This window comes from Gracilinanus agilis, chromosome 6 (assembly GCF_016433145.1).
Source record: "Gracilinanus agilis isolate LMUSP501 chromosome 6, AgileGrace, whole genome shotgun sequence".
Lineage (NCBI taxonomy): Eukaryota > Metazoa > Chordata > Mammalia > Didelphimorphia > Didelphidae > Gracilinanus > Gracilinanus agilis.
Genome location: NC_058135.1, coordinates 219,945,629 through 219,959,102, shown reverse-complemented (window position 1 = coordinate 219,959,102; position 13,474 = coordinate 219,945,629). Strand labels below are relative to the sequence as shown.

General features: G+C 32.5%; 1 protein-coding gene across 1 annotated transcript in view; it reads left to right on the top strand.

Moving 5' to 3' along the window:
* Positions 1-13,474, top strand: part of GRK4 (G protein-coupled receptor kinase 4) — a 178,461-nt gene that overhangs the window by 51,455 nt on the left and 113,532 nt on the right. Inside the window, exon 2 of the mRNA XM_044682299.1 lies at positions 4,662-4,757. Within this exon, the coding sequence (XP_044538234.1) occupies positions 4,662-4,757 (96 nt within the window). The remainder of the gene's footprint in view (positions 1-4,661; positions 4,758-13,474) is intronic.

Genomic DNA, 13,474 nt, shown 5'->3' with positions numbered 1-13,474 from the left:
GAAGCTTTCCCAGTAAGATAAGGAGTGAAACAAGGATGTCAATTATCACCACTATTATTTAATATTGTACTAGAAATGCTAGTTTTAGCAATTAGGAAAAAAAAGAAATTGAAGAAATTAAAGTAGGCAACAAAGAAACTAAACTATCACCCTTTGCAGATGATATATACTTATAGATAATCCTAGAAAATCAACTAAAAAACTAGTTGAAATCATTAATAACTTTAGCAGAGCTGCAAGACACAAAATAAACTCACATAAATCATCAGCACTTCTATGTATTTCCAACAAAACTCAGCAGCAAGATTTAGAAAGAGAAACTTCATTTAAAATCACTCTAGACAATACAAATACTTGGGAATCTGTTTGCCAAGACAAATGCAGGAATTATATGAACACATTTACAAAACACCTCACACAAATAAAGTTAGATCTAAACAATTGGAAAAACATTATTTGATCTTGAGTAGTCCAAGCTAATATAATAAAAATGACAATCCTACCTAAATTAATTTACTTATTCAGCACCATAACATTCTATCAAAAAACTATTTTGTAGAACTAGAAAAAATAATAAAATTCATCTGGAAAAACAAAAGGTCAAGATTATCAAGGGAACTAGTGAAAAAAAATATGAAGGATGGGGACCTAGCAGTACCAGATCTTAAGCTATACTATAAAGCAGTAAGCATCAAAACAATCTGGTACTGGCTAAGAAATAGAGGGATGGATTAGAGCAGAGGTATATGACTTCAGCAATCTAGTATTTGATAAACCCAAAGATCCCAGCTTTGGGGGATCAGAACTCACTTCTGGATAAATTGGAAAGCAGTATGGCAAAAATTAGGTTTAGATCAATATCTTACACCTACCAAGATAGTCAAAATGGACATATGATTTAGATATAAAGGGTGATATTATAAGTAAAGTAGGAAAACATAGAATAGTTTGCCTGTCAGATCTATGGAGAAGGGAAGAATTTATGACCAAACAAGAGACAGAGAACATTACAAGATGTAAAATGAATAATTTCGATTATATTAAATTTAAAAGTTTTGTACAAACAAAACCAATGCAGCTAAGATTAGAAGGGAAACAACAAATGAGAAAAAATTTATAACAGTTTCTCTAATAAAGGACTTATTTCTCAAATATGTAAAGAACTAAATCAAATTTATAAGCATCCAAGCCATTTTTCAATTGATAGTCAAAGGATATGAATAAGCAATTTTCAGATGAAGAAATCAAAGTAATCAATAATCATATGAAAAATGTTCAAAATCTCTTGTAATTAGAGAAATACAAATTAAAACAACTCTAAGGTACCATCTCTCATCTATCAGATTTGCCAATATGCCATTAAAGGAAAATAATAAATGTGGGAGGGGATGTGGCAAAATTGGGACACTAATTCATTGCTGGGGAGTTGTGAATTGATCCAACCATTCTGGAGGGCAATTTGGAATTATGCCTAAAGGACTATAAAAGAATGCATGCCTTTTGATCCAGTAATACTGCTATTGGATCTATATCCCAAAGAGATAAAAAATAAGTTGGGAAGGACCTGCTTGTACAAAAATATTCATAACTGTACTTTTTGTGGTGGCAAAGAATTGGAAACTAAAGGGATGTCCCTCAATTGGAGAATGGCTGAACAAATTGTGGTATGAGATGGTAATGAAATACTGTTATGCTGTAAGGAATGATGAACAGGATGTTTTCAGAATGAACTGGAAACACCTACATGAACTGATGCAGAGTGAAATGAGCAGAATCAGGAGGTCATCACACACAGTAACTGCAATACTGTGGAACAATCAGATGTGATTGACTTTGCTACTAATAGCAATGCAGTGATCCAGGACAATTCTGAGGGACTTATGAAAAAGATGCTATCAGGGACAGCTGGGTAGCTCAGTGGATTGAGAGTCAGGCCTAGAGACAGGAGGTTCTAGGTTCAAATCTGGCCTCAGACACTTCCCAGCTGTGTGACCCTGAACAAGTCATTTGACCCCCATTGCCCACCCTTACCACTCTTCCACCTAGGAGCCAATACACAGAAGTTAAGGGTTTAAAAAAAAATTTTTTTTTTAAAAGAAAGAAAAAAGATTTTATCCACCTTCAGAGAAAAAACTGTTGGAGTAGAAATGCAGATGAAATTTATTTATCACTTGTTTATTTGAGTGTATATTTTGGGGTTTTGGTTCTATAAGATTGTTTACTTACAAAAATAAATAATATGGAAATATGTTTTGCATGATAATTCATGTATAACCCAGATTGAATTGCTTGTCAGCTCTGAGAGGGGAAAGTGAAGTAAGTAAAGAGACAATCAATATAGATCATATAACTTTGGAAAACTTATGTGAAAATTTATTAAAATTTAAAAAATTAAGATGTTAAAAAAAGAAAATACCAGATGAAACTACCCATTATACTATTAAAATTGATGCTTCTGAATAGGAAATAGAAAATAAGTTTGTGTTCTAGATATGCTGATCATATTTATGTTCTGGTGATGTTTTTTAAAATGTTTAAAATTTTACATGTTTAATAATAGAGCTGATTGTTGCCTGAATGATATTATTCTTCCTTAGGTTATTAGTTATCATATATGTATAACTGATATGGAAATATAAGTGTGTGTTCATGTTCTGTGTATATAGTTAAATGCTTTAAGGAATTGTACTTTCATTGGTTCAGTATTTCCTTTACTGATACAGATTGCAACTGCTCTTTAATTAGTAAATATACTTGGAGAGTTGTCTTGGTTACAAATGTTATTACTCTGTTTCTAATCTGGTCTTTAATTTCTCCTAAATTAGGACCATAGACATGCAGTCCATTAATAGGACCCATATTTTAAAAGCCTGTTGTAGAATCTGTTCTCCCACCCCTCCTCTAATTACTAATGAAAGGAAAGCAAAACCCATTACAAACAAGTAGTGTCAAACAAGACAGAAGTCCTCATCATCCAAAGCAAAGTCCAAAAACATATATTTGCATCCATACACATATATATGTAAATATACATATGTATATATGTATTTTTCCCCACACAGAGACACATTTTTATGTAAGCATATGTATATTTACATATGTATGTCTCATTCTTGACTTGAGTCTTTTATCTATTAGCTCTCTGGAAATGTGGTTGATCATTTGATGACTTCAATTACTTAGTCTTTCAAAAGTTGTCTTTAGAATATTATTATTGTGTAAATTGTTCTCCTAACTTCACTCTGCATAATGAAATCATGAATCGTCAAATAGGAAGAACCAGTAGTCTTGTTATTTGTTCAGGAATAGAAACTGAATATAAGATTGACTGTAAAAGCTAGTGTTTAGGAATTTTCATGTTCAGTATTAGTAGAACCAAATGAGAATTTTTAAGATCAATGAGCCAAAATCTAAAAGAAACCAAGTAGTATCAACCAGTAGTATCCCTACATGTTTAAAAAAAAAAAAAAAGTGTGACTACGAGCTTCAATATTGTCCAAAGTGCTTTAATTTGTATCAGTCATCTGGATGCTATTTATAGTATGCATTGCTGGTTCTTTTTTAATATAACTTTTCATAAAGAAAAATAACAAACAATTTCCCCCTTTTAGTGTTTATCTCTCTCATACTATTTAATTCTGACTTGGAACACTGGACTCTAGCCATTTGCATGACTGACAAAATGAAGGGGAAAGAGTAGGGTGGAGTTAGATTGGTGCTGCAGCTGCAGGAGCCAGGGAAATAGTAAAAGTTCTATAAAAGAGACCTAGTGTAACATGTTAAATTAATTCTTCAGTTTTTAAATTATGGTAATACAAAAAGTCTTTATAGGAAATTTCTGTGTGATTCCATAATATATCTAGGTTACATGTTACATGCAATCTTAGTACTGAATTTATATTGAGTATAGAGAATTTTATAATGGTCAAAAAGTTTTCTCTTCTTATTCATGTTGAAAATCATGGCATAGCAAGTGTCCATTTATTTACTTTCCTCATTTACTCTTAGAACCAATGTACAAATTTTGGTTGGTTGTATTCTACTGGAAAGGCTTCCTACTTGAAATTTTTCTTCAAACAAAACATCCCAGCTCCTTCAGTCAATCCTCATGGCACGAGCTCAAGATTCTTCACTCGTCTGGTTGCTTTTTTTTGGAGGGTTCTTAACTTATTACTGTCCTTCCTATAATATGAATTTGAAATGAAGGACTCTAGTCAGGAATAAAGTTGTTCTGTTTGGGCCTAGGAGCAATGGGTAGAAATTACAAAGAAGCAATTTTAGGTTTGATGTCAGGAAAAACTTTCAAACATTTAGTTATTCTGAAGTGTAATTGGCTGCCTTTGGAGGCACTGTGTTTCTCCTCTTTGGAGGTTTTCAAGCAGTGATTGTGTGACCATTTATTTGGATCTATTAATAGTAGTGTTTTATTTTTTTTTTGGTATGGGTTAGCCTACATGGCCACTGAGGTACCTCCCAGTTCTAAAATTTTGTGATTTCTTTCATTATATTTGGCCTCCATCACTATACATGTAATGCCATAAATGTGGAGGCTAGAATGTTAGAAATAATTTTCCTTGGTTTTTGAAGATGCATACCACTAGTCATAATGGATTTTTATAGGCCTTGTATTCTCATTTGTCATCTTTTTTTGTTTCCCTTAGGAGGAGGTGGCAAACGAAATGGTCGAAGTAAGAAATGGAAGGAGATGCTAAAGTTACCCCATATCAGCTATTGTAATGAACTCAGATATTCCATTGGTGAGCTAATAATATTTTGTTTATTTATTTAAGCCTTAATATGTTTCTAGTTGTTTGAATAGACTGTTTGATGTTACTGAATAGGTTTTTTTCTTTTCATTTTTAATATATCTTCTGTAAAACATTTTTTGCAACATTCATTTTCAAAATTTTGAGTTCCATATTTTCTCTCTCTTTCTCTTTCTCTCTTCTCTCCTTTCTCTCTCTCTCTCTCTCTCTCTCTCTCTCTCTCTCATCTCCCTACTCCCTCCCCAAGACTTCAGGCAACTTAATTTAAGCTATACATGTGCAGTCATCTTGATCATATTTTAAAACAAGACTCAGATTTTTAAAAAGCACAAAGAAAATGAAGTGAAAAATAATATGTCAATTTGCATTCAGATTCCATCTCTGGAAGTAGATAGTATTTTTTTATCACGAGTTCTTTGGAATTGTCTCAGATCATTGTATTGAGGATAATAGTTGAGTCATCATCTAACAATATTGTTGTTAAGTGTATAGTGTTCTCATTCTGCTCCCTTCACTTTGCATCACTTTGTGTAAGCCTTTTCAGGTTTTTCTGTACTCCTCCTACTCATCATTTCTTATAACAGTAATATCCCATTACAACCATGTATCATGTGTTTAGTTTAGTCATTCTCCAATTGATGGATATTCCCTCAGTTTAAAATTCTTTGCTACCACAAAAAGAATTTCTATAAACATTTTTGTACGAATAAATCCTTTGCCACTTTTTTTTTATGTCTTTGGAATAAGGCCTAATAGCATTGCCGGATCAAAGGATATGTATAGTTTTACAGCCCTTTGGGCATAATTCTAAGTTGTTCTCTAAAAATAGCTGGATTAATTCACAACTCCACCAAACACTACATTAGTGTCTCAGTTTTCTCAAATCCTCTCCACTATTTATCATTTTTTCCCTTTTTTTTTTTGTAATACTAACCAATCTGATAGATGTGAGGTGTTACTTCAGAGTTGTTTTAATTTGTATTTTTCTAATTGGTTGTGATTTAGAGCATTTTTTCATACAATTACAAATAGCTTATATTTCTTCATCTGGAAACTACCTGTTTGTAAACTTTGACCATTTATCAAATAGGGAATGACTTATATCCTTATAAATTTAAATAAGTTCTCTATATATTTGAGAAAGGAGACCTTTATCAGAGATACTTGCTATAAAAATATTTTCCCCTGCTTTCTGCTTTCCCTCTAATCTTGGTTATATTGATTTTGTTTGTGTAAATCTTTTTAATGAAACATAAATAAAATTATCCATTTTACATTATGTAATGCTTTCTATCTCTTGTTTGGTCCTAAATTCTTTTCTTATCCATAGATATGAGAGATAAACTATTCCAAGTTCTCCTAATTTGTTTATAGTATCATGCTTTATGTCTAAATCATGTACTCACTTAGATTTTATCTTGACTTCACACTTTATATGTGTGAAATGTTGGTTCTCCCAGAAGTTTTTGCCAAATAGTGAGTTCTTATCTGAAAAGCTTATATCTTTGAATTTATCAAACATAATCTATAGAAATTTATTACCATGTATTGTGTACCTAATCTAGTCCAATGATCCATCAATCTTTTTTTTTTTAATTTTTTTTAAATCCTTAACTTCTGTGTATTAGCTCATAGGTGTAAGAGTGGTAAGGGTGGGCAATGGGAGTCAAGTGACTTGCCCAGGGTCACACAGTTGGGAAGTGTCTGAGGCCAGACTTGAACCTAGGACCTCCCATCTCTAGGCCTGACTCTCAATCCACTGAGCTACCCAGCTACCCCGATCCATCAATTTTGCATAGAGTTTGGTTGCATTTTTTTCCCTTGGGTAACAAATTCATTTTTGTGAGACAAGTTCTCCTTATCTTCCCATATCATTTTCCTATGAGAAATACTGTAGGTTTCTCAACCTGTAGTTAGAAAGAACATGCTGTTAAGATTTTTAAAAAGAAACCACAAAATATTTTCAATACTTTATAATTTTTTCTATTTATGAATTTGTCAGCAGCTCAAGGAGCTTGAGGAATTCCAATTTGGTAAATGTAAATGCTTTTTGAATGATTCGTGTAGAATTATATTATACAGATGACTTCATAAAATAGGTTACATTTTCTTTTTTTACAAATGTAAAATTTACAAATTTAAAAAATTAAGTAGTAGGGGCAGCTTGGGTAGCTCAGTGGATTGAGAGCCGGACTAGAGCCCAGAGATCCCAGTTTGGCCTCAGACTCTTCCTAGTTATATGACCCTGGGCAAGTCACTTAACCCTCATTGCCCAGCTCTTACCACTCTTCTGCCTTAGAACCAATACACAGTATTAATTCTAAGGTGGAAGGTAAGGGTTTTTAAAAAATAAAAAATAAATAAAATTAAGTAGTAAATACTTGTCAAATAAATGAAGTATTAAAGCAAAATATTAATGCACTAAAAAGTTTCTTGACTTGAAAATTAATATAGTATAATAGCATATTTTTCCCTATTTTCAATGGCAGTATTGAGAATATAATCACCCAAATAAACTTTAAAAAAAATGTTGGCAACCTCAAAGCCAAACGGCAATCATGCCTGTCACCCCATGCCTTAGCTTTCTACTTTATAATAACTAAATGTAAGCTCTAAAAATGGTATTTCATATATATTTTTATCTTGTTAAAAAGTCATTGGTTTGGTCTAATGGGCCTCATATTTGGAGATAGAGGATGTTAATTCAGTACTGGCTCTGGAATTTTGGTCTGTCCCTTTGGGCAAGTCACTTCACCATTCTGCCTTTGGGCCTCCTCCCCAAGATGAGGCTATTAGACTAATTGACCTCCAACTTTACTTCCAGCTCTGAATCTGTTATTGTAATGAGTTGCTTCATTTTTGGAAATCATATTACAAGTAATATAAAATTGATATAGAAGGATATAATTAAAGATATTAGGGTTTTATTGTAATCCATATTGATAATTTTAAAAAATCACGTGCCTGCTAAGATCTAATTCAGATGCCCCGCCATGCTATCCCCCTGCTGCTTCATAGGAAAGAGAGCGTCCCAACCAAGTTCTGAGTCTTTATACCTCTGTCTATGTAATCACACTTCTGCCACCTGTATTACGTGAGAGGAATCATAGGATATAGTTTTCAAGTCCCCTAAACGTCCACAGGAAGTTTATATCATGGATCTCAATATTAAGACCCCCAAATTTCCAATATCACACCTGTAAAATATGAAGTTCTTTAGAATCTCTCTTGCTTAAAATTTAAATAGATGTTCAAATGAACACAGAATATAATTTTGCTGTACTTCTAGTATTGTCATCTTAGACAAGACATATTGAAGTTAAAGTGCAGCATTGGCCTACATTAAGGTCACAAACCATTGAGAATTAAAATTTTTATATTTTCTATTTTAGGAGTAATTGGGAAAATGGATCAAAGACTCTATCACAGATTTTTTTGGCAGTATGGTCCAAATAATGACACTCTTAATGAGCAAATTTAAACAAACTATAGGCTTCTACATTCTTTATCATTTGTAAAGAATTCGAAGAGAGGATTCTTCATATCCTTCCTTTTAAACTAGTGATAGTAATCTTTTTCTTCTCATTCCCAAGACATTTTATTCATTATAAAAATGCAACAGATCGCAGAACCATGACCATATAGATAATCATGATCATGTACTAGACAGTATTTTAAATGGTTAAGTGTATTAAGAAAAAGGTGAAGTAACTAAAAATTGTGGATCAAACTAAGTTTCTAAAAGTTCAAAGAAAAAAATTTAACAGAAAAAAAACATTTTTTTTAATAACAAAATTATTTGTTGCAAGTGAATCAGATAGGTCAGTGTACCAAAAGTGCTTCATTCCGTTTCACAAGACAATTTGTTTAATGTGCCTCTGTAAATTATGCACATTTTAAAAACTCAAGGATGGGCACAAAGCTCTTTGACCCTATTAATTAAATAGTATCTCTTGATGTGTTCTTGGCTGGGAAAATAGATATTTAGAGCTGACACTTTCTTCTCTTTTTATTAAATTACACCAAGTGTTGTATATAATACTTAACAGTTATCTAATAATACAAAAATCAACATTATCTTTGCAACGAAAACATTCACATTTTAAAATGCTAAAAAAGATGGTAGGGATGTAGGGGGAAGGAGGGATTGGCAGGCAAATGGCTATAACTTTCTATGAGTTATTTGGCTAACCAAATGATAATATTTAGTTTGTTATACTAATAACCTGTGCCATAAAACCATATTTAACATCTGGTTGATATGACTAAATGTAAGTTTTGTAACGTGGGCTCTGTTTCTATTAGAGTTCATATGCTAGTTTTCAAAGAAGTATGATTTCAGTGCTTGGTTTAATTGCTTCATATCTACTGTTACTGAGAGTTAATGAGACATGGAATACCATATTACACAAGTACTTTTAATATATATATCAACATAGAAAATGGTAACAAAAAGCATCTCTACTTCTTGGATTTATATTTATTAGGAATTGAATAATTTTCTTGATTCTTCTGGTTCTCTTTTTCCTCTTGAAAAGATTTCTGTTGTTCTTTTTATGTTCCTGGAGTGCTTTCTCTGGATTGCTCCTTTGCCATGCTTTTACTCTTCCTTGTATTCTATTTACTTATATCAGTGTCATATCATCACAGTAGTCTGTTGTTTCTCATTTTTGTATCTCCATTCTCTTGCGTAATGAGTTGTACAGAGGAAGCACTTAATTGAGGTGTGTGATATCTTGAATTACGTAGAATGGCTAGTGTATACTATTGATATCCCAACATCAGCATTAGAGTGATGACTACCATTTGGATTTTCTTCTTGTGTAGTCCTTTTAAAATTCATAGAATTACAAATTTATGTATATTTGTGGCATATAGTCATTTTGATATGTACTTCCAGTTCATTTGCTAATCATTAAGAAAAATAATCAGTTTTGGATCTTTGAGTAGACTATTCTCTTTATTCTGTTCCATGCAAATGAAAGGGATTTTCTTCAAACAAATATCACAATTAATAAAACTGAACAACTGTTCCTAGTTATAGGTGTGGCTTATTTGTCTTCTTTTTGTGAAAGGAAAATTAATTACATATATATGCATATTTGTATATATACATATATATATATATATATATTTGAAGTTACATAGTAGAGAGGATATTTGATTTTTCTTTTTTTACTTTTTAGGACTTCCTTCTTAGTTTATATATGACTACTTGAAAATCTTACTCTTGAGTAGATTTTCTTTGCTTTATTTTGTGTAGTTATAGATGCCAGTTTCTTAATTAGTTCACATGGCTTTTACTAATTTGTAATAAATAAGTTATCCTGCCACCTTAAACTTTTTGGTTATTAGTTTACAGAGGAAATATCTGTTAGCAATAAATTTCCCTATAGATTAGTTGGTTAGTTATTGAATATGACATTTTTGTTGAACATTCTTAATTCTTCATTTAATTCTTAATAATAAATATATGTACATATACCTTTATCTGATTTACAGACCTTGCCTTAAAAGTTTTATGTAAATCATATTTCATAAATCAAATAATATTTTAATGTATCAAAGAGGATTTTGTTTAAGGAATCCAGTGAAAAGTTCTTTACATAGAGTGTCTCAAAAGTGTAGCTTAAGTTTATCAATCCTATTCTTATTAAAGCATATTCAGGTTTAAACTACACCAAGACTTTTTGGATACTCACTATAAGTAAGCAGCAATTATTTGAATCACATAATCACAAAGTTCAAAGGAGCCTCATAGTCGCTAGTTTAGGTGTGCCTAAGCAGGAGTACCTTCTACACCCCTTCTGACAACTGATCCATTCAACCTTTTTTATAGCATCTCTCATGATATAATTTATTGCTTCCTTTGGCAATCCATTCTGCTACTTGCTCTCTGAGCGTAAAGAAAGTTTTCACTATATCAAAATGAGATTGACTTTTTTTTTGCTGTTTGGCTCCTGGGCCTTGCTCCTCCCTGCCCTCTGGACTTTAGTAGGGCAATTGTAATCCCTCTTCCAATGGCAGTCCTTCAAATACAGTACTTAGGACTAATAGCATAGTCTTTCTCTCTTCTTCCCCCCCACCCCCAAAGTCTTCTTTTCTCAAGGCTAAACTTTATGAATTCTTTCTGCTAGTTTCCATTTAGTTTAGTTTCCCCTTATTTCTTCAGTCTAGTCATCCTTCATTGAACATGCTGAAGTTTGTCAGTGAGCTTCCTAAAATGTGATACTTAGAAGTAAATGTAGTACTCCAGGTGTGATGTGAGTAGGGTAGATGTTAATGATCTATAACTTTATATCTGGATACCACTCTTATGTTAATATAGTCCAGATTCTAAATTTTTATAAAATTGTCATGTTGCTCCACTGTTGACTCATAGTAAGCTTTTATCCATTTCTTCTTTTTTGGCATCAACAACTTGTTTAAATAGGTCAAGTTGAATTGCCTCATTTCCATGCCTAGTTTCCCATAACAAATTAGTAATCTGACTGTACATACTTGACTCAAGAATGGCTCCCGTAAGAGTAACCACTTGTTTGTCTTACAGCATGAATTTGTGTGTGTGCATACATGGGTAACAAATAAGAGTTGGTCTGGAGGCTCCACACCAGAGTTAGAAGCACGGATTAGTTGAAAGAGATGGATAGAAGTAGAGAGAGGAGATATGGAGAGATCTCAGCCTAGCCAGAACTGATTCTTCATTTGGCCGGCTAAAGCCATAGATCAAGGGCCAAGATAAGCCGGTGCCCAGCCGGTTTAGAGAGCCAGTCAGTGCGAGTTTGGAAGCAGAGAGAGCCCGGCCTGCTTCCCGCCTGGGTTTAAGAACCTTCCTTGTCCACCGGCTTCCAAACATGTCACGTCTGCCCTTCCATGGAGACATTCCGCAGCCATGCTGGCCTCTCACACTGACGCCAGGGATGCCAGGGCTAGACTCTGTCCTTGGGGTCAGTGTCCCCTAGCTAATTCCATGTTCATGTAGCCTTCTGGCTATTCTCTTAAAGTAAATATTTCTTTTTAGTCTATAAGAATTTGTTCTTTTGTTTCTTATTTCTGAACCATATTTTCTAACATATTTGTTATCTCTCTTCCCCTTTGGGGAAGATTTTCTTTGAGTTGAAGTCACTGAGTATTGTTCTTTCCATTTACATTGTAAAAAGCTAAGTGGCATAGTGAATCGAATACTGACCTTGGAATCTGGTAGACCTGAATTCAAATCCTGCCTCCTGATTTACTGGTTCTATCACCTGAGCAAGTCTCTTCACCTCTTTAGAGTTAATTTCCATATCTATAAAATGAGGACACAAATAGCACTTACCTTACAGAATTTCTCTGAGAATCAAATGAGATAATGTAAAGTGATTTGCAAACCTCAAAATGCTATATAAATTCTAAATATTATTTTTATTATAGTTGTGTATAATGTTGTTTTCTCCATCATTTTTTTTGTAAATTTCACTGTACTTCTCTGTATTCCTTCTATTTATTGTTTTTTATAGCATACCACAACTCCTTATTCCTTATGTTTTTCTTATTGCTAGGGCCATCTACTTTGTTTCTAGTACTTTTCTACTACACAAAATGGTGCTATAAGTATTTTTTTATATATAGGCTGGAGGGGGCATCCTTTTTTTGTCATTAACCTCCTTACAGTATATGCATATTGCTAGAGCTTCTGGGCCAGAAGATATGGACATTTTAAAAATGTTAATTTGTTTGCATATTTTCAAATTGTTTTCCAGAATAGTTGGAGCAATTTATTACCATGTTTCTTTCTCTAACCCTTCTAGCACTGAAGAACATTCATGATATTCATCTTTTAGCATTTTGCTAAATGTGAAGTGAAATCTTGGGGTCATTTTTATTTACATTTCTTTTATTATTGGTGATGTGTAATGTTTTCTCTTGTGATTACTAATAGTTTGTATTTTTTGAGAGCTGTTTATTCATATCCTTTGAACATATACATATCGACAAATGACTTGGTCATACATTTCTTTTAGTTAACTATTTATCTTGGAAATCAGACTTTTATAGTGATCTATGATCAAAAGATATTTTTCCTCAGTTCCCTTTTTATACTAGTTGCATTAATTTTGTGGCAAAAGCTTTTCAATTTCATGTAATTAAGTAAATTTTTATATTTTGTGATTGCTTCTATCTCTTTATTTGGTTAAAAATTTACCCACCAATACTCTTCCTGAAAACTATCTGTTCTGATTATCTTTTAATTGTTTTATGGTATGATATTTAGCATTAAGAGTGGGCAGGGAAAAGGAATAAGCATTTTATATACTATGTACTATGTTCCAGACACTGTTAAATGCTTTACAAATATCATTTAATCAGGTCACACATACATTTTGATTTAGGACTTGTGTTTTAAGTATGTGTCATTTCTCCCTAATATATATATCATTGACAGGTTCTATAGCAAGAGTTCTTACTAACCTTTTTTGTGTCATTGAAAGTCTATGACTTGTTACAGGCTGATGAAACTTATTGACCTCTTTTCAATGTTTTTTAAATGCTTAAAATAAAACTCAAGAGATTATAAGGGAAATCAATTATGTTAAAATACAGTTTCAAAACATTAAAAATAAATAAATGCACAGACCTTGGGTTAAGAACCCATTTTCTGTAGGGGGTCCATTTGGATGCATATTAAAATCTCTGCAATAGAATTCTTTTTTTTTTTTTTTTTTTTT